The 18556-nt window shown below is 37.3% G+C and overlaps 1 protein-coding gene across 5 annotated transcripts in view; it reads right to left on the bottom strand.

Moving 5' to 3' along the window:
• Positions 1–18556, bottom strand: part of HSD17B4 (hydroxysteroid 17-beta dehydrogenase 4) — a 63562-nt gene that overhangs the window by 32786 nt on the left and 12220 nt on the right. For 4 of the 5 annotated variants that reach the window (XM_074932374.1, XM_074932376.1, XM_074932375.1 and 1 more), the window contains 8 exons: positions 17429–17520; positions 16750–16774; positions 15036–15164; positions 7068–7174; positions 5174–5407; positions 4689–4740; positions 2858–2929; positions 1318–1421 (listed from right to left, as the gene is read on the bottom strand). In XM_074932374.1, coding sequence (XP_074788475.1) covers positions 1318–1421; positions 2858–2929; positions 4689–4740; positions 5174–5407; positions 7068–7174; positions 15036–15164; positions 16750–16774; positions 17429–17520 — 815 coding nt within the window. The remainder of the gene's footprint in view (positions 1–1317; positions 1422–2857; positions 2930–4688; positions 4741–5173; positions 5408–7067; positions 7175–15035; positions 15165–16749; positions 16775–17428; positions 17521–18556) is intronic. The other variant, XM_074932378.1, reaches the window with a different exon arrangement.

Below are 18556 nucleotides of genomic sequence, written 5' to 3'. Positions count from 1 at the left end.
AGCTTTGAGAAGCTTCTCACAGGGGCCACTGCTGTAGCCCCCTCCCCTGCTACAAAAAACCCTGACACTCACTCAAACCAGGTCTACCTCTGAGGTGGCGAAGAAGAATACACTGTAAAGTTAAACTGACACCACAAATATCATGTATACCCAACTGGAGATGTAAGCACTGAGGCAGAAATTGAAATGTGATCATGAAAGCAGAGCTGAGACAGGTTTAAATCAGGACTCTGTTATGAGCCTAGTTAGCACAATCCAGCAGCTCAGTAGTAGGCCCCTAGGCAAAGTATCTAAAAATCTCAACTTCTTCATCACTCTCCTTGTTGACCATGCTCAAACATATGCAACCAAAAAATCTGTTCTTAAAACTACATTTAAGTGAGGTAAAGCTCCCCAAATCTACTTGAGAAGACCAAGACTTACAAATAAAAGCCACTTCTCTGCTCTTGTTCTGATCTAAGAGGTCCCTAAAATTTTTTCAGATCAAAAGTAGATTGAGAAAATAAAACCTTTCCAAAGCTAGCTTTTAACAGGAAATTAGTAACTTTCCTTATCTGTTCATTTACGGACATGTTTGGGACTAACTAAATACATAAATTCAAAAAATGTAAAGGTTCTTTTGTTTGCAAAGCTTACATTTGGTTTCATAAAACCAAGAGTCAAGAAGATTCTTTCCGAATTGGACAAGTGAACTGACTGCATCTTCCATCTGACCTACAGTAGTAGGATTTTAAGGAATTTAGCACAGCCCAAAGTACAGCATGTGGCAGATAGTACCACTTCTACGGAATTAACTGGGTCAGATTACAGCCTGATACATTGTGAACTTCAAAACATCCTCTTCTAAAAGATCTACTACGAATCCTCTAGAGCAGCATTCTGTCCACATCATCATGCACTTTGTATGAATTTCAATTTTATTTTAACTTCAGACATAATTTTCCTAATTTCAATTCCACAGAATTTATATTTTTAAACATTTTCCAGAGAACCTTCTATTCAGTTTTCCATTAGGATATTCCATATCTGTAATTTCAAATATTTGAATGTTGGAATATCGCATTGTTACATGTTTAGCAATTCACTTTTCTCCCTGATTGTCAGAACAGCACCATTAGTTTCCCAGGCCCTGAAAAGTACTTTTTCCCTTATGCTCCTCAAGGAACAGAAGTATTTAAATTCCATTTGAGTTTGTACTGCTACACTACTCAAACGCTAGTTTATCCTTCCTAGTTGATAAAGCAAATATTCTTCTTGCAGTGCTGACAGAAATTTTTATGTGTTTTTTTTTTTAAATATGAATATGCATGAATTTACCTTGGCCTTTTCTGATGTTCGTTTTCCACCAAATCCTCCAGCTCCAATGAAAAACAAGGAAAACTGATTATAACACACTAGGTCCTTTCCACAATAGGTATTCACTGAAAGACAACAAAAGAGGAAGGTCACATACTGTCTTTGATGTCCTTTTTCATATAGCTAACAAGGGACAATGGTTATACTTCCATGTTGCACTGTTGCAAGTCACTTCCTGACTAGTGAAGACTAATGATCTGTTTCAAATATCATTATAATGAATTTTATCTATATGAAGACATTAAAATTTAAAAATTAACTGTCATATGTTGATGACATTCAAGATGCTAAAATGTTTCAAAACTAAGTACTAAAATTAAGATTTATTAGTATTTGTTCCATTGGTTATTTATTTAAATATGACAGAATTGTGCCATAAAATATGTCATATTAGAAGCTATTAAGAATCCCTAGTGCATAAAGCACATTACAAACTCATACAAAAAGCGGTACTAGTACTTTGTATGAAAAGAGTTCAGAAAAAGCTGTAGTTTAAGGTCACCTGTTCCTTGTTTTGAAGAAGTTAAACTTCTTACACTGACTTAAGTTTCACCTTCCCCTTTCCAGTTCATGCCTATCCCACTCCCTTGCACCTTAATCTGAAATTTACAGTATTGTAAGTAATGTTAATGTCCAGTTCAGGAAGAAATTTAAAACCCACTAAGACTCTGCTCACAAAAAGAACTTCTGCGTGTTACAGAAACAGACAGGCTTAATGCTAGCACAGTACGGAAGCAAAACACAGCTAGGAGGAACAAAGGGACAGAAAATGTTCACAATTTTATCTGTACAGTGAAGGAATAAAAGTTCAAGACTGTTTAGAGAGTCACTCCCTATCAATCTGCCTCTGCAGTCTAATTTCCCAAGGGACCTTTGTATAACCACACTTAAAAGATATCAAAATTCTGAAAGTGACAACTTATCAACTTCCTGGAGACATTCAGATCCTTTAATTTGGACAAGAGGAAGGAAATGGAGTTTGTTTTGTCTAGAAAAGAATAATGTAGACATAAAAAAAGAACAGAGGACATGCTCTCAAAGATAGCTGCTTTGCACATGACTCTACAAAGCATACACATATGACTAACCTTTGTGAAACTGCTCCACAAAACACAAGCACGATGTGCACAGATCCCCTTGCTGAACAGTGGCAAAATCTAAAATGGCTGCCTTCACACAGGACTAAGTATTATTATTATTAAGGAACTTTATTCAGTTTGTACAGTGCACTATTCCATCTACATAAGAAAAAAACAAACCTTCTCTGAAATCTTTTTCCAAAGAGAGTGTTCTTATTTCAAGTATCTCAATCACGGAACAAGAGCAGTTACGTTATATATTTACACAGCTACTGCCAACTAGCTCATTTCTCAGCAATGATCAAACTTTAAAAAGCTCACAGTCTTTACTATGTTAGTCTGGTAGTTATTAGTACAGCTAGTTAAAAACTGGGTCTCTCAAATTTTACTGCATCCCTTCCAAAAATTATAAACCTTCTTACCGTCTATAAGCAAGACTGCTCCTGATCCTTTGTCAAGAATATCAGCAATGGTTGAAACTGAAGTTAATTGCCCTGTAAGAAAAGAACATGTACATGTTGTAAGGTTTTGCTTCAGGAATGAAGTCCACAGATCACTCTCTACACTTCCTTACTAACAACAATAATAATGGTAATAATAATCAAACTAATAGTCATAGTAACCACAATCATTGCGATTATAATAAAAGTGTCTGGGTATCTTTGCAATTCTTGGTTTGCAGATGTGAGGAATTTTTTATTTTTTACTTTTAACAGAATCTTGCTATACTTTATGTATTCAGAGCTAAACAAAAATCGTGTCTCAGATTCAAACACATCACTAACTTCAAAGACAGATCAGATCGCTTAAGGATTGTCCACAAATTTCAAGAGGGCTGAGACAACTACAGTTCTACAGAATAAAAGCTCAAGCTCAGGGCCTGGGCCTGTGGGTTTATGGAGTTTGTCTCTTAAAGAGGATATTACTCTAGAGATATATGTAATCATAAATGTTTACATAATCAGCCTATGGAATGGAAATATAAAAAGCTTTATGAGTTCCTGGCAATCCCTTATTAATTATCAGACTTCTCTTAATATAATTTTCATGTATTTCTTGTTTCAACAAGAAATGCTTGTGACTTGCCTTTTTTTTTTTTTTCCTCCCACTGTCTGGCAAAGTTAATTTTTAAAACTAATGAAGAAATCTAGACACACGCATGCATATCCTGAGTGAGCACCTCTCAAGTGTTGTAATCGGGGAAAACACAGCCATCTATGAAAAGAACTTGTTACTGCAGTAACTAGTATCTTGAGAATTTTGACAGGAAGAGAAGCAACTGGTTTTTAGCCTCCTCATCGCATGTCCATTCATCCTTTACATACATAATTTAAATCTTATTCTCTTGTAGGCACACAGATATAACCAGTGTTAAAGAATCTTTAGGTAAACATCCGGAAAGTTATTTAACACAACCTTACAGAAAGAATTAAAAGTTCTGCTAATTAGTATCAAATTACATGAGTAATACACCAGCATGTAGTGTATTTGTTTATTACATCAAAGATTAGGAAGGAATTTACTAAGTATATGTCCTGGGTATGTATGTATTGCAGTGTATTCTATTACCATCCTCATGAGCTGTTGAAATCAGGTGGGGCAGTTTTTCCTTGCCTCCCCCCCCCCCCCGACTATCTTTCTGTTAATGGCCCATCAATGCCTTGCAGCTTGACTCATTATCCCATTGTGAGATGCTCCACCCAGAGGGAGAAAACCAGCATTCCATCCTGGATATAACCTGAGATTCTGCGTACCAGAGAGCTTTCTTTTCCACTGGATTTCCAGAGGACAGGAGCTACTTAGCCACCACTGGACTTTTCTGAGGAAGAGCAGATTTTTTTTTTCTACGGGATCACTGCTTCAGGGGGGACTGCAGCCACCGTTCTACCAGACTGCTACCACCACCCTGATTAACAGGGTGCCAGGTTGTATCCTGACTCTGTCAGTTTAACCCAGTGTTATCTGCCTTTATAATTTTTTTTTTTTCCTTATTAAATTGTTATTCTGACTTGGTGTCTCCCACTAGTTTGTTTTCAAACTAGCACAGTACAGTACAGAAAAGTAACACCTGATCTCAAGAACAGTTTCAGAATTCCTTCAATAACGCAACAGGTTGCCTCTCTTCTCCCCACCGCTTGTAAAAAGATAATGTAAAAAAATCCAGCTGGAAGCAAAACTTCCCTGTTTCCATTTATAATATTGCTACAGGAACTGTCGTCATAATGAAAAGTGAATCAGCAACACAGGACTGACCTGAGGTTGGTAATGGTTTATACAGTTCCAGGTACTGCTCACCATGCAACATCTACGTAAAGAAAGGCCGTGTTATAACGATCAATATATTCTATTGTTTCCCAATCACAAATGCAAGCAAATATACAGCTGTTGTAGAAAGTGTTGAGAACAAATAAAAAAAAAAACTGCAAGTTTTTTGTTTTTCCACTTTAAACCCCAACAGAAAATATTTTCACAGAATGTTTAAAACTTTCATGGTTTAATAAAAGCATAGTGAACCCAAATTAAAATTTAACAAAAACCTGATCATTTATACCATCTTAGGAACACAGAGATTATACAAGTGAAGTAAGTGCATAATTTCTTAGGATGTAAGAATGCAAAACACTGCATTTTCCTTTTCTAGAATAAAGGGAACTTATTAATATTACAAACACACTAACTAAAGTCACATTATAGTTACATAAAGCACAAACAAAATTAGATACTTAACTCTTCCATACCTTTGTGATATCAATATTTAGTCCTGGAAGAGAAGGAACACCATCAAACATCGAAGTCTGAGCAGGAATTACTCCAAAACTAGGTAGACAGCAGAAATCTTCACTTCCTTCAAAGAGAAATTTTAGGTGATCTGGATCCTTACTTGACATTCCCACACCAAGGGCATATAGAATAGGCTCTAAGTGAGTGTATTTATACACGTTGGTAGCCAACTCCCGGCCAACAATGCTTGCCTGGAAATTAAAAGTCAGTATAAAAATAAAACTTAGTAATAGTTAATGTTGCTATTCTATTCTATCTGTAAACCTCATATCAAACAAGATTCACATGTGAGCACTTTCTTCACATTACATATAGTCATATGTAAACATAAAGTACTAGTAAATATACCATAAAACATTTATGTATTTGTTGCAGTACAAGCAAGTCCAAGGTAATGCATTATATCCTGTAGCAAGCAATTTACTTCAAAAGTAGTTAACTTTATACAGCGCATTTCTAAAACCAAGAATTTTTCTAAAACAAACCATGAATGAAAAAATAAAACTGTAGTAAGATTGAAACGAAGAAAAATTATCAATCTATACAGAAGGAGCCAGAGCAAAACAACACCCATACCTTGCCCTTGTTCTGAACAACACCCTAACTGAAGAGGTTTACAGACTTACAAACACTTGAATTCTGCATTATTCAGTCTATTTAAGTTTTCTCATCATCAATAAGAAAAATAAAGAGGAGTCTGGAAATGTTGCCTACTCTGCTTCCTCTCTTCACAGTTGTCATGCCCTGAGCTCAGAGGGCAACTGAGTAGGATGAAGCCACTCGCTCCCCCTTCCCCCCGCCCCAGAGCTGAGAAGGAGGAACTAAAGGAAAAGGACCAGGAAACTGAGGAGGACAGGGAGGGATGACCTCATTCTTTAAGACACAGGCGAAAGACAGACTCATTAGGGGAAGAAAAAAAGAAAATAAATGTAATACAGACAGTAGCAACCCCACTTAACAGGCACAGCAGGACTTGAGAGGCATTACCACATCTTGAAAACACCTTACCCATATCCCTCCCTTCTTCCTAGGCTCAGCTTTGCTCCCCATTTCTCTACTTCCCCCTCCACAGCTGCACAGGGGACAGGGAATGGGAGGTGCAGTCGGCCCTGACACTTCTTCCACCTCGAGGAGAAGGAAACTTCTGGCATTCTTCCTGTTCCAGCGCACTCCCCCTCTCATGAGACAGTACTCCACAAACTAACTCCAACATGAGTCACAGGAGTCCCACCCCAACATGAGTCCCATGGGCACGTGGGTCACCTCCACATGTTGCAATCCTCCCAACTACAACAGCGGGGGCTACTTCCCATGGGGTCCCAGCCTTCTTTGGGCACAGTCACCTGCTCCAGTGTGGGGCCCCCCACAGGCTGCAAGTCACCATGTGCTCCACCGTGGACCTCCATGGTGGCAGGGGGGCAGCCCTGCCGTCTCACCATGGGCTGCAGGGGAGCCTCTGCTCCAGCATGCCTTCCCCCCTTCTCCCTTCTTCCACCGACCTCGGTGTTCATGCAGGTGTTCTCCTCACAACTCCTCCTCACAAAACCCCCAAGTCCTCTCAGGTTCCCCTTCTTAAATATGTTATTGCTGAGGACGCAGCTAATTGGCTCAGCCTTGGCCAGACACAGGTCTGACCTGGAGCCACGGGAGCTTTGAGAAGCTTCTCACAGGGGCCACTGCTGTAGCCCCCTCCCCTGCTACAAAAAACCCTGACACTCAAACCAGAAAAACAGTTTAAAGCCCACCTTTCTTTTTGCAGACTGCAAGCCAACTTAGAAGTTGATAAGTAAAATAAGTCTCTCTACTCAAGGTTTTCAACTTTGAGTGCATCTGGTAGACAGAGGTACTTACCATGTCACCAGATGAAAGGACCACTGATCCAGAGCTTGTTGAATTCATAGAAACATTCCCTTGAGACTCTATCTGACTTAGAGCATCATTCAATACAGTTATGGACTCTAGAGAAAGGAATTTAAAATAATCACTTATAAATAGCCATAAATGAGACATTCCAGTTAGACACACAACAAACATGCCAGCAAATGGGAGATAGCCTGATGCTTCCCAATTCATTTTTAAACACAATAAATATACTTCTATAAATTGAGCATAATGCTGTATTTTACAAGCATCTACGTAACAGCTGATAAGTGATCTCCTCTTATTAACTCTACATAACTTACATTCAATGAGTTCTGCACCCAGCAGTCAACCATAACACCTATCTAATTCAAGTGCCCGAAACACAACTCGTGCTATACATCACCATTCAAGACAAAAGGAATATGCCAGTAAACTTTATCTCCTGAACCACAATCTTAAGATAATGGGCATCACATTTCAACTGAGTCAGAAGCAAACACCTGAAAACTAGTACTGCTTTCTTATCTTGAAAACTATTTGCAATACAAGTAATCTCAAAAAAAATTTTTTTAAAAAAAAATAAAATAAAATTTAAAATAAAATAAAATAAAATAAAATTTAAAAAATAATAAAATAAAATAAAATTTAAAAAATAAAATAAAATTTAAAAAATAAAATAAAATAAAATTTAAAAAATAAAATAAAATAAAATTTAAAAAATAAAATAAAATAAAATTTAAAAAATAAAATAAAATAAATAAAATAAATAAAATAAAATCTGAGGCTTGCACAATGCCAAGATTACAACCAAGATAATGCATGGCTGAGATACAGAACTCAGCTATGGTAAAGGCAGGCCATCAAGAACAACTTGCTCACTGAAGCTCAATATAGCTAAAATAAATTTTAAACATTCACGTGTTGGGAAAAAAAAAAAAATCAAACAGAAAGTGGGGAAAATCATGCACAGAAAAATAAAACCTGTTTAAATCAAAGGAGTGCAAAATCATTACTTAACTCCCTCTACCTTGAAGCCATGCCTCTCTACCTCAAAATTCCTATACCCATACTGACTAGCACTGTTGGTCTATTGCACAGCAATCCCATAAATACTCTGCAAGTTAGCTCCCTACCCTGTTGCAGAATCATGATTCCAAAACTATTTCTTGCCTCCCAGTCTCACTGCCAGAATCATCATAATGTTTTACTTGTGGCCTAAACCTCATGAAAAAAAAGGAATAGTAACAAAATAAACATATACTGTCACCTCTTCTGCCAAAGACAAGTTCTGCCTTTGGGTACAAGTGCTGTCACAAGAAGACATAAGGTTATGACATTTATGAAATGTGAAAACACGCAAAACGAGATTTATAATTTGTAAGAACCCTTTAAAAGGTAATCTATTTTATCCCTTTTTTCATCATGAAATGTTTGAATAAAAAACAATAGCGAGATGCTGGGAGAAGTAACAGTTTGTTTTTACCTGTCCTGCACCAACCAACCAAAGGCTTTTGCATTGCTTTAAAATCTTCCAAGGGAAAACACAGCTTTGACCTCCAAGTAAATCTGAGTGTTTCCTCAACTTTTCATGTCTATAACCCATTTCCAAGCAGGAACACAACTATCACTTTTAATGGTGAAATGTGAAAAGATTATCAACATGTATTTCACGTGCAATGTCATCATTAAGATAAAGAGTATAAAAGCAACCTGTCACTTAAATATAGTGCAGGATACTAAAATCTCCTCTTCAAAGTCTTTTTTCCAGAATATATGGTATGACTGGACTGTCAAATTGGTGAACTGGCTAGTGTCTGGCTGAACACCAAGGAGATCACAGAACCGTTTGGGTTAGAAGAATCCTTTAAAGGTTGTCTAGTACAACCCCCCTACAATAAGCAGGGACATCTTCAACAAGATCAGGTTGCTCAAAGCCCTGAACAGCCTGACCTTGAACACTTCCAGGGCTGAGGCTGGGCAACCTGTTCCAGTGTCTCACCACCCTCACAGTAAAGAATTTCTTCCTTGCGTCAAGTCTGAGTCTACACTCTTTTAGTTTAAAACCATTACCCCTTGTCCCATTGCAACAAGCACTTGTAAAAAGTTTGTCCCCATCTTTCTTATAAGCCCCTTTTATAGTACCGAAGGGCTGCAATGTCTCCCCAGAAGTTCTCTTCTCTCGGCTGAACAATCCCAACTCTCAGCTGTTCTTCACAAGATAAATGTTCCATCCCTCTGGTCATTTTTGTGGCCCTCCTCTGGACCCACTCCAACAGGTCCATGTCCTTCTTATGTTGGGTGCTCCAGAGCTGGACACAGTATTCTGGATGGGGTCTCATGAGAGCCAAGCGGAGGAGGAGAATCACCTCCCGCAACTTGCTGGCCGCACTGCTCTTGATGCAGCCCGGGATACAGTTGGTTTTCTGGGCTGCCAGCGCACATCACTGGCTCATTTCCAGGTTTTCATCCACCCGTATTGATAAATTCTTCTCCACAGGGTTGCTCTGAATCCCTTCATTCCCCAGCCTGTATGGATACCATAGGCCTACTTCTCAAGCTTGTCCAGGTCCCTCTGGGTGGTCTCCCTTCCCTCAGGCACGTCAGCTCAGGCTGGTGTCATCTGCAAACTTGCTGAGGATGCACTCAATCCCACTGTCTATGCCACTGATAAAGATACTGATCAGTACTGGTCCCAGTATATACCCCTGAGGGATACCACTCACCACCAATATCCATCTGGACCTTGAGCTGTTGACCACTACCCTCTGGGAGCAATCATCCAATCAGCTCCTCATCCAATGAACAGTACACCTATCAAATCCATGTCTCCAGTTTAGAGAGAAGGATGTTGTGAGGGACCACATCAAAGGCCTTACAGAATTCCAGATAGATGAGATGACATCCATAGCTCCTCCCTTGTCCATTGTTATTCCATCACAGAAGACCACTAGGTTGGTCAGGCAGGACTTGCCCTTGGTAAAGCCATACTGGCTGTCTCAAATCTCTGACCTCCGTGCGCCTTATTATAGCCTCCAGGAAGATCTGTTCCCTGATCTTCCCAAGCACACAGGTGAGGCTGACAGATCAGTAGTTCTCACAGTACTCCTTTCTACCCTTTTTAACATGTGAGATGTATCATTCACCCTTAATTTCAAAGGCCTCACCAAAACTGTTTTTATAAATTCCAGCCTACTGTCATATTTGTAGTCAGCAACAGCACTTGACCTGGATAATACCAGAATCATTTAATAACACTCTCACTGATTTTCAAAGCTTATTATACAGAAAAAGCTGTCTTTAAGGATGGAATGTTCTTTCAAGGACTCCTGGGTATATTTCTTTATATCTATGACAAACATCAACTGCATGAGATATATCTATCGTTCTAGGCCCAAATTGAGGTGTATCAGTAGAAAGTGTATGTTATGCTTTATGTTTCAAGGTGGTTTTCATCCTTTAATATCAAAGCTACTTTTAAGATGCCACACCTCAGTTTGCCTGAAAAGCACAAGCACCAAATACATGCAGCAAAGCTTTTATTTTTTTTTTTAAAAAAAGGGGAAAAAATGTTAATTTCTTTTTCCCCATCCCCCAAGAGTTATAGAACTCTTAGTTATAGAACTCTTTCAGTTAAGAACTCCAGTGCTGACATACTCCTTTCAGCTTTCAGGGTCTGCTAGAGTAGCATGCAACTGAAATGTCTCAACATATTAATTTCAGTCTTCACTGCTCTTCTGCTGCCTGATGTAAGGAACTGGATGACTACGATAGCATTACATTTACAGTAATGTTTTAGCAGTTGACCAGATATTAATCTTTCAAATGAGATAGGGTTACACCTTCAAAGAAAGTAGAAATTAGATTATCACATTAAGAAGTACAAAGGTTATAATCAAATATATTTTTATGAGCTAACAATGTGCTATGAGATTGCCAAGAAAGATAAAACATTACAAAATCACTGATAAGTGAGTTTTGGACACTGATAGGTACAGTTTCAATAGTCTTTATTTTGCATTCAAGTACTCAAAGAGGTGGGGAGAAAACCACAATGCAGTACAAGTTTTCAGTCATATAAACACACAAAAATGTCTGAAATTAAGGTTTCAGCAGTAGACTCAACTATGACAATTTCTACTTTTCAATACATGACTCTACAGGCTGAGTAAGGTTCTTCTAAGATTCAAGAAATAGCTCAAAAGGTATAATTTTGGCAGAAACAAAACAAGTAGGAAACATTTTCATTAATATAGTTATTTTAAATATTGAGTTTAGGGTATTTAAGTTTTAATACTGTCAGTGAACTCTAATACCGTAAACATCCACTACCCCAGCATGCTCTGCTACTGGGTCTAGCTTTGTCTGAGAAGGAATACAAGACAACATGCCAACCTACTGCACATGCAGCACACATTCTGAACCTTCTGTATCTCATTTAATTTGGTCTTTCTGCTTATGCACAGGCACAGGAGCCCAGGACCTCTCAGAATCTCAAAACATGGAATCATGTTAGCATGACAAATATGTCAGCTCACTAGATCCAGCCGCAATTGAGAGCCTGAGCAATTCTTTTCTAGTACTAGTTAAGCCAAATCACACTATTCTGCAACTGCTAGTGCCTAAGGGCATACAGGGAGCCAGTACAGTGATTCACTAAAGTACACTAAAAGTTGATTCTGTGTCCTAACCTTAAGGCTCTGATTATGCCTAACTTAATCAGCTTGCAAGATTTCTGGCTTGTTCTGAAGTGGTATGAAGTAAGCTAAAACTATTGCTTCAGTTTAATCATTAGTAAGAAAATTACATCATCATGGAAATCAGGAAAAAACTCTAACACGTAAGTCACTGCGGATTCACTGCTGCCTCAGAGGCAGTGACATTTTCATGTTATGTTAAACAGATGGTTACCTTTCATTTCTGACAAAGTTAATGTAGGAGAATACACACCAGCAAAGCAACATATTCCACTTCTTCAGTTTCCTTAGGCCTAAATTCTCACATAGCTTCTTTAAAAAAAAGTTCATTCTCAGATGTTTCTGTTGTTAAAAAAGACATCACGTAGCAAATGCACAAGTAATCGTATCTTTTGCTAGTTAACAGGACTATACCTGAAACTGTGTGGGAGTACAGAGGAACTGCCAGAAGTTCTCCAAGTAAATTAAGGATTAAGACTGTACAATTTAGGGAATAACTACAGAGAACATTCAAAAACACCTGAGGCATTAAAAGGAAAGCTAAAAGGCAGGCATAGTCAGTTACACTGACTGTGTCAGATAGTTTTTTTGGGTAAGGGGAGGAGTTTGGGCAAAAGACTGTACTGCACAATCAGCAGCTCCTTGTCTAGAAATATGTAGGCTAACTACCCAGAAAGATGGCTTTACTGAGCACATTATCATGATTTCTGAGAAACTTCAGTGAGTTCCCGAATTAACATCAACTGCCAAATCAAGTGACATTTATTTCCTATTAATTAAAATTGTACAAACCCTATAAAAGCATATTCTGGTACACAAGCAAGAGTTTTTTAGCTTTATTCAGTTTATGTGCCAAGAGAACAAGTTAAGGCTACAAACTGAATAAGTCCTTAAAAAAAGTCAAAAAAATAAACAAATCTTTTTACTTAAACTGGTTTTAAGAAAAATAACTCAGTGTGTTAATTTCTTAGAAGACCACCGCTAAACATAAAGATGAGCCATTACTTCCATTTAGTCTTCAAGAGTTCAGCATCTCCATCAGAACAACCTTGGCTAAAATATGCAACTATGAACACGCTCTAGTTAAACATTAAGTGCTTTTCTAGGCAGGTTCTAAATGCATAGTCATTCAGACATTAGATGTGGAGTATTTTATTTATTTTCTTTATTAAATTTATTTACTAAATTTAAGAGAATTACTTCCTCCCATGCATGCAAAAAAGAGAATTCTAAGTAAAAAGTACATGTGTCCAAGTATTCACATGTAAAAAAAACCCTACCTTTAAAAAAACCTCCACCAACCGATGGCACACTTTTTTGTAATCTAGAGCAAATAAAGTCAAACTGCTCTTATCAGTATGCCCAATTTATAAAACAAGATTAACACCTCCGATTATGTGATTTTCTACTGTATTACAAGCAAATACTTTATCTAATTGATTTTTTTTTTATAATGATACATAATGGTTAGTACACGATTGCTCTTCACAGCACCAAATTACTAAAATAAATGAAATCTTCTGGGAGAGTTTTAACTTCCAGATATTAGGTACTGTAGCTTTTGATTTTTAATGCAAGTACTCTCATTAATTTCCTTTACTGAATAGTTGAATACCTCAAGCAATAAAGCAGAGACTCTGACAGTAGAAAAAACTTTTAATACAGAACTAAAAATTCTGTTCAGCTAACTACTTGAGAATTTTTCTCAGCCATTCTACTGATTCTCACAAACAAATTAATGCCAGAGTTTTCAATCAGCCTGGCAATATCTATGGCTTGATGTCACTGAAAAGACAATGCTGTATTTTTGGCTCAGTATAAAATAGAAGCTAAGGTATGTACACTGCATGGAAGACTCATGCTAATGTATTATTTATGATTTCCTGACTGCAGAATTCTGCTATGTTGTACTGTAAGAACATTTACTTCAGAAGTCCAAAATCTTGTATTTTCTCCTGACAGCATCAAGAGGCAGATGTAGAATATCATATGCAATGCTGAAGCAACTTTCAAAAGAAATTCTCATCTACCACTTTTTTTTCTACTAGCAACCCATAAAAATAAGACAGTACATGTGAGAGGTTGGAGAACAGAACAGAAGCTATAAAGCTAGAATTCTGTTGTTACAAATACCATTCCATAGCAGGACAGAGAACATTTATAAACTGACATACACTTGGAAATGGGACATCCATAAGCCAAAAATCACTGAAAACAGTGAGTAAAGTGGAACAGAAGCTGGTTACGTTCCTCTGCCAAGATCTGAGGGAAAGGACAAAGCGTCTCCTGTTCTGTTTTTGGTTTAGTCATCTAAAAACATATCCCCACAGTTTTAACAAAATGCCCGAATGAATATTGGGACCAACAGTTTAAACATCTACTGTGTATTTAAGTATCTTTGAAATTCAACTGTCATTGTGCATAAGGATGCCTCTCTGCCTCCTCCCCCAAACAAATGCTGACATTTCTTAATTTGACAAATACTCAATCCTTGACCTTAGTAACAACATGCATAATAACAAAGCAATCATGAGTGATACTAAACCCACATAATGCACAGTAACAAACTAAAGGTAACATCTTGAGAAATCTTGGAAAGCAGTCAGAAAAATTGGTCTATACGGTTCACTTATGAACTATGACAACTACGGATCTAAATAAAGAGAGACATAGAACAAGAGAAAGCTTGGAAGATCAAAGAGAAACAAGTATGGCAACAGGAAAGATCAGAGTAATTCTGACTAAAAAAAAAAAACCCAACAAACAAATGAGGGGAAGGATCAAAGAAAGTAAGCAAAGCATCGGAAGAGAGAGTCATCTTGGTCACCAGCCAAGGGGCTGATTGTTACCCAGGAACACAAGGCAGTACAGAACTTCTCTGCTGTGTTATACCAAGAGACAGCTTTTTTGGTATGGTACTGTCCACCAAAAAATACGATTACAGAACTGAAAAGAAAATACAATCTATCATATTGCTACTAGCCCTATGTAGGTGCAATCAAATAAAACACTACCATTAGTCTGGCTGTAATACATAAAATAACAGTGATGTCGCTTCCCTAGAAACTCTTAAAACCCGTCTTTGTTTCCTTAAAATTTCCTTAAAAAGATCTGACCGTACTGAAAGAGTAGATGATTACATGCTTACAAAAGAATTCACTGGTTCTGTAGAATTCTGAAGTAAGGCTTCAGCAGATGTCTGACAAGAAAGCATTTTCTAAGATTCACTTGCCCAAACTACATACATCAAAGTCCCCTTTACCTTGAATACTTCTGGGTTTGCTGGCGTTATCAAAGTCACAGACCTTCTCCCATTTATCTCTCACTGCTTCAGGTGTCATTGGCTGATTCTTTCCTCTGACAATAGCACCCAAGGATCGCTCCCAGCGCACTAACAGGAAACATGAGCCAGAGAGTTGAAGTAACAAAGGAACTTTTAATTTCTTTAGACAAATTTCATCTAGTTTGTTACTTTCAAGATGACACAATATTATAAGTGCTCCAATTTAACTCAACAGTATAACTTCAGGCTCACTGCTTTTAACTAACAAGGAATAGGACTGGTTTTAAATTTCACTAAAGCCACAACAGACTCGTTCTCCGAAAATATTACATCTGTTTTAGGACTCTGTCTAGTGACAAGCTGTAGCTAGTATGTATCTACAGACATTCTCTTCTGATATGATTTTGGCTACAAATGCTCAGGAATCTTCTGAAAGCCTTGGAAAGCTAAGGGAAATGTGAAAACCACTGTTAATCTATGAAAGAATATTAATACCAGTAACCAGTATCTCAAAATGGTCCCTGAAGTTGTATTTCAATACTGAAACTTAAGAGAAACTGGTAAATTTCTCTTAATCAGTTCTGGAAGGATACAGACTTCCTGGATTGCAACTAATCCTTAAATCTGTCATGTTGGTTTTGCTCTTAATTAGCAATAGACAATGAATAAGGCCATACTGGTACCACACTGACAACCTGGTTTCATTTTAAAGACTTCAACAGTAGCCATTATAATGTTGAAAAATGGTATTTCCTTTTGACCACAGAGAAGTCACAGATTTTCAGCTGTATTAAAACTCAACTCGTGGAGAGCAGCAAGAGGTTTTACACTGCTGCCCCAATTTGTTTCATCCGTTTAATAGAGCACCTAGGAAAAGCTATTCCAGTGCCACCAGAACACTAACAGCTAGTTAAGAATGTACAAAATCTTTATCAAGTGGGAAAAAAAACGTATTTTGAAGAAGGGAGAACCACTTCTTGAATTAATGGCCCTACTGCTATTACTAATGTGATATTCACATAGGCTGAAAAGTCCTTGTACAGTTCAGGAAAATAATGCTGGTATTAGGTTCAACATATTTAGGAAAATAATGGAGACGATTCATAGACTGAATTAAGTTTTCCATTTTGTAAACCCTCAGTATTGTCTGTGAGTTTTACTTATGTTCATATTTAAGCTAGTTACTGGAGTCACTCAAGGAAAATACTTAGGTAGCATAGATACTGGTTAAGAAGGCTAACTGCCTCAACATGTTAATGCATATCAGTAGTATTTTTATAAAACTATAAATAAGGGTGGAAAGCAACTAAAATGCAGCCTGTTTACCAGCATGAGCCACTTTTATACCATGAAAAATCCAAGTTATTCAGAAAAGGCATCAATGTATCCTAGCACCATAAAAGGAGATTCTTCTTGACTTCAATTACACCCTTGGGATCCAAGAGTTAAGGTTACTTAGGCAGATTTTAATTTACTATCACTCAGCTCAAAAGTGTAACAAATCACATTTCTTCCATGTGTAGTGAAATTTGTGACTTTTACTTAAAATAAGCAGTCTCTCCGAAACCTAAGCTTTTGCTAATCTCTCCCTAAATAAAAATGTCTTGAGCAGAGGTTAACTGCAAAGACGATTTGCACACTTTGTCAATTCAAAAAACAAAACAAAATTAATCTTGCAACACTAAGTACTTACATTTTCCAATCCATCCAGCTCCCACCTGCCAAGTAAAAAGGAAATCAGCTTACCACAGGTTACAAAGCAAAGTTTTGTTAATGCAGGGAAACAAAACTGTACTTCAGCACAAACTCAACATCATAAAAATTTCTGAAATACTGCTAATTGTATTCAGCAGTTTAGTTTAGCACTGGAATGCAAGCAACAAACTCCTAGAACAAGATTAACAGCTTCCATCCAATTTATGAGCTAGTAGTTTGATGAGGACACCTATAATGTATTCTGTAACTAAGTAATTCATCCTTCCTGGAAGTTGCTTTCTGTGTCTGAATGATTTAGAAAACAAAAACTTTTGAAGTAGTTGCTTTGGAACCTTTTCAAACTTAGAAGGGTTTGAAGAATTCAAACAATTACTGAAAAATTCTTACTGAAGAACAGTAAGAATTTTAACAATCGGATCAGTAGTATTTTGAGCACATAGCAGAACTTGACAAGATTGTTACTGCCTGATGTACTTGTCATATACAGCACAACAGGGTCAGTATTTCTTCTGTCTATGCTGAGTATGTAGTATATCACATAACAATTCCGTTTCAGCAAAAAGGTTAAGATTGCACAGGCTAAAGCAAATGATAGATTTCAGGGGAAGGGCAAAGAAAAGGAAAGAGTGGGAAGAAAGGGAATATAAAAAAATTACCTCAAACAGGCTGCCATTCTCTGCACAGCTCTCATGGCAAAGCCAAAGAACTAAGGGAGCAACATACTCTGGTTTGAAAGCATCGACCAGATCTAGAGCAAACAGGAGGTAGGGAATCATAAACCAGAAATACTTGTATGATTTCACCAAATTAGTCTTACTCTAACACTTTCTGATGAACAGCAGCGCCAGGGAGAATTTAATCAACAGTGTTCTGCCATAAAAAGAAATTAAATGAAACATTTGAAGATTCATTAAATAGAAACAACTCATGAGATGCACGTAGGCCTCCAAACCCAATGACATCGGTTGTCAGTAAGACAGATTAAACATGCAGACTGCAAGGCCAGGTAGCTTCCTAAATTTCTATCTGACAAGCAGTCTGAACTAAGGACAAGCCACCTAGACATAATCCTGACTGAGGTGTACCTGAGAAATTTCACTTTTAATTTGCTAGCTAGAAATAAAGAGAAAACAATATGAAAAGAACTGCAGCTGCTGAGTATTTGAGAAACATCGCATTTGCAAATGCTGACATTCCCAAATGAGGTATCAAGAATTATCAGCTCTGCTAAATTTATACATCAGTTGTATTCTGGGATTTTCATTGTCATCTGGCACAAGAGAAAACTATCTGAAAATGGAGATATTGTCATGGAGCAGAGTGTGGTTGTCCAGCACATATTCTATCCACTGTCTGGAAAAAAACCCCAAACGCCAACTTTGTTTAATTTCCTTTTCCAGTTTTTAGAATGTTATTCTTTCAACAGCAATAGATATATAGCTGTTCTTCAGCTAAAGGTCAGGAAGCATTTTCAAATACACCCTGACAGACGAAGAGCTGCGAAAGTTTAGTATTACAGGTAATTCTTTAATAGCCAAGCTGAAGTAAAAGAAGTCCATTTTTTGGAAGTTCCACAAGGGTAAAAGGAAACTGAACTCCATTTAATATGGCATGTTGTAAGCGCATAACAAAAACCTTAGCCTTTTCTAAAGTATTTCACTTTATGCCACACACCATTTTGTATCAAAAATTAGCATGAGACTGTTCTCACTAATGATATTAATCTACTATTAAATGAATTAAGAAATAGGTGATAGAAGTTTAAAAAACACAGAAAAGATGAG

Source organism: Athene noctua, chromosome Z, assembly GCF_965140245.1.
Source record: "Athene noctua chromosome Z, bAthNoc1.hap1.1, whole genome shotgun sequence".
Lineage (NCBI taxonomy): Eukaryota > Metazoa > Chordata > Aves > Strigiformes > Strigidae > Athene > Athene noctua.
The sequence above is the reverse complement of the archived record's forward strand: the minus strand, read 5'-3'. Positions and strand labels throughout refer to the sequence as shown.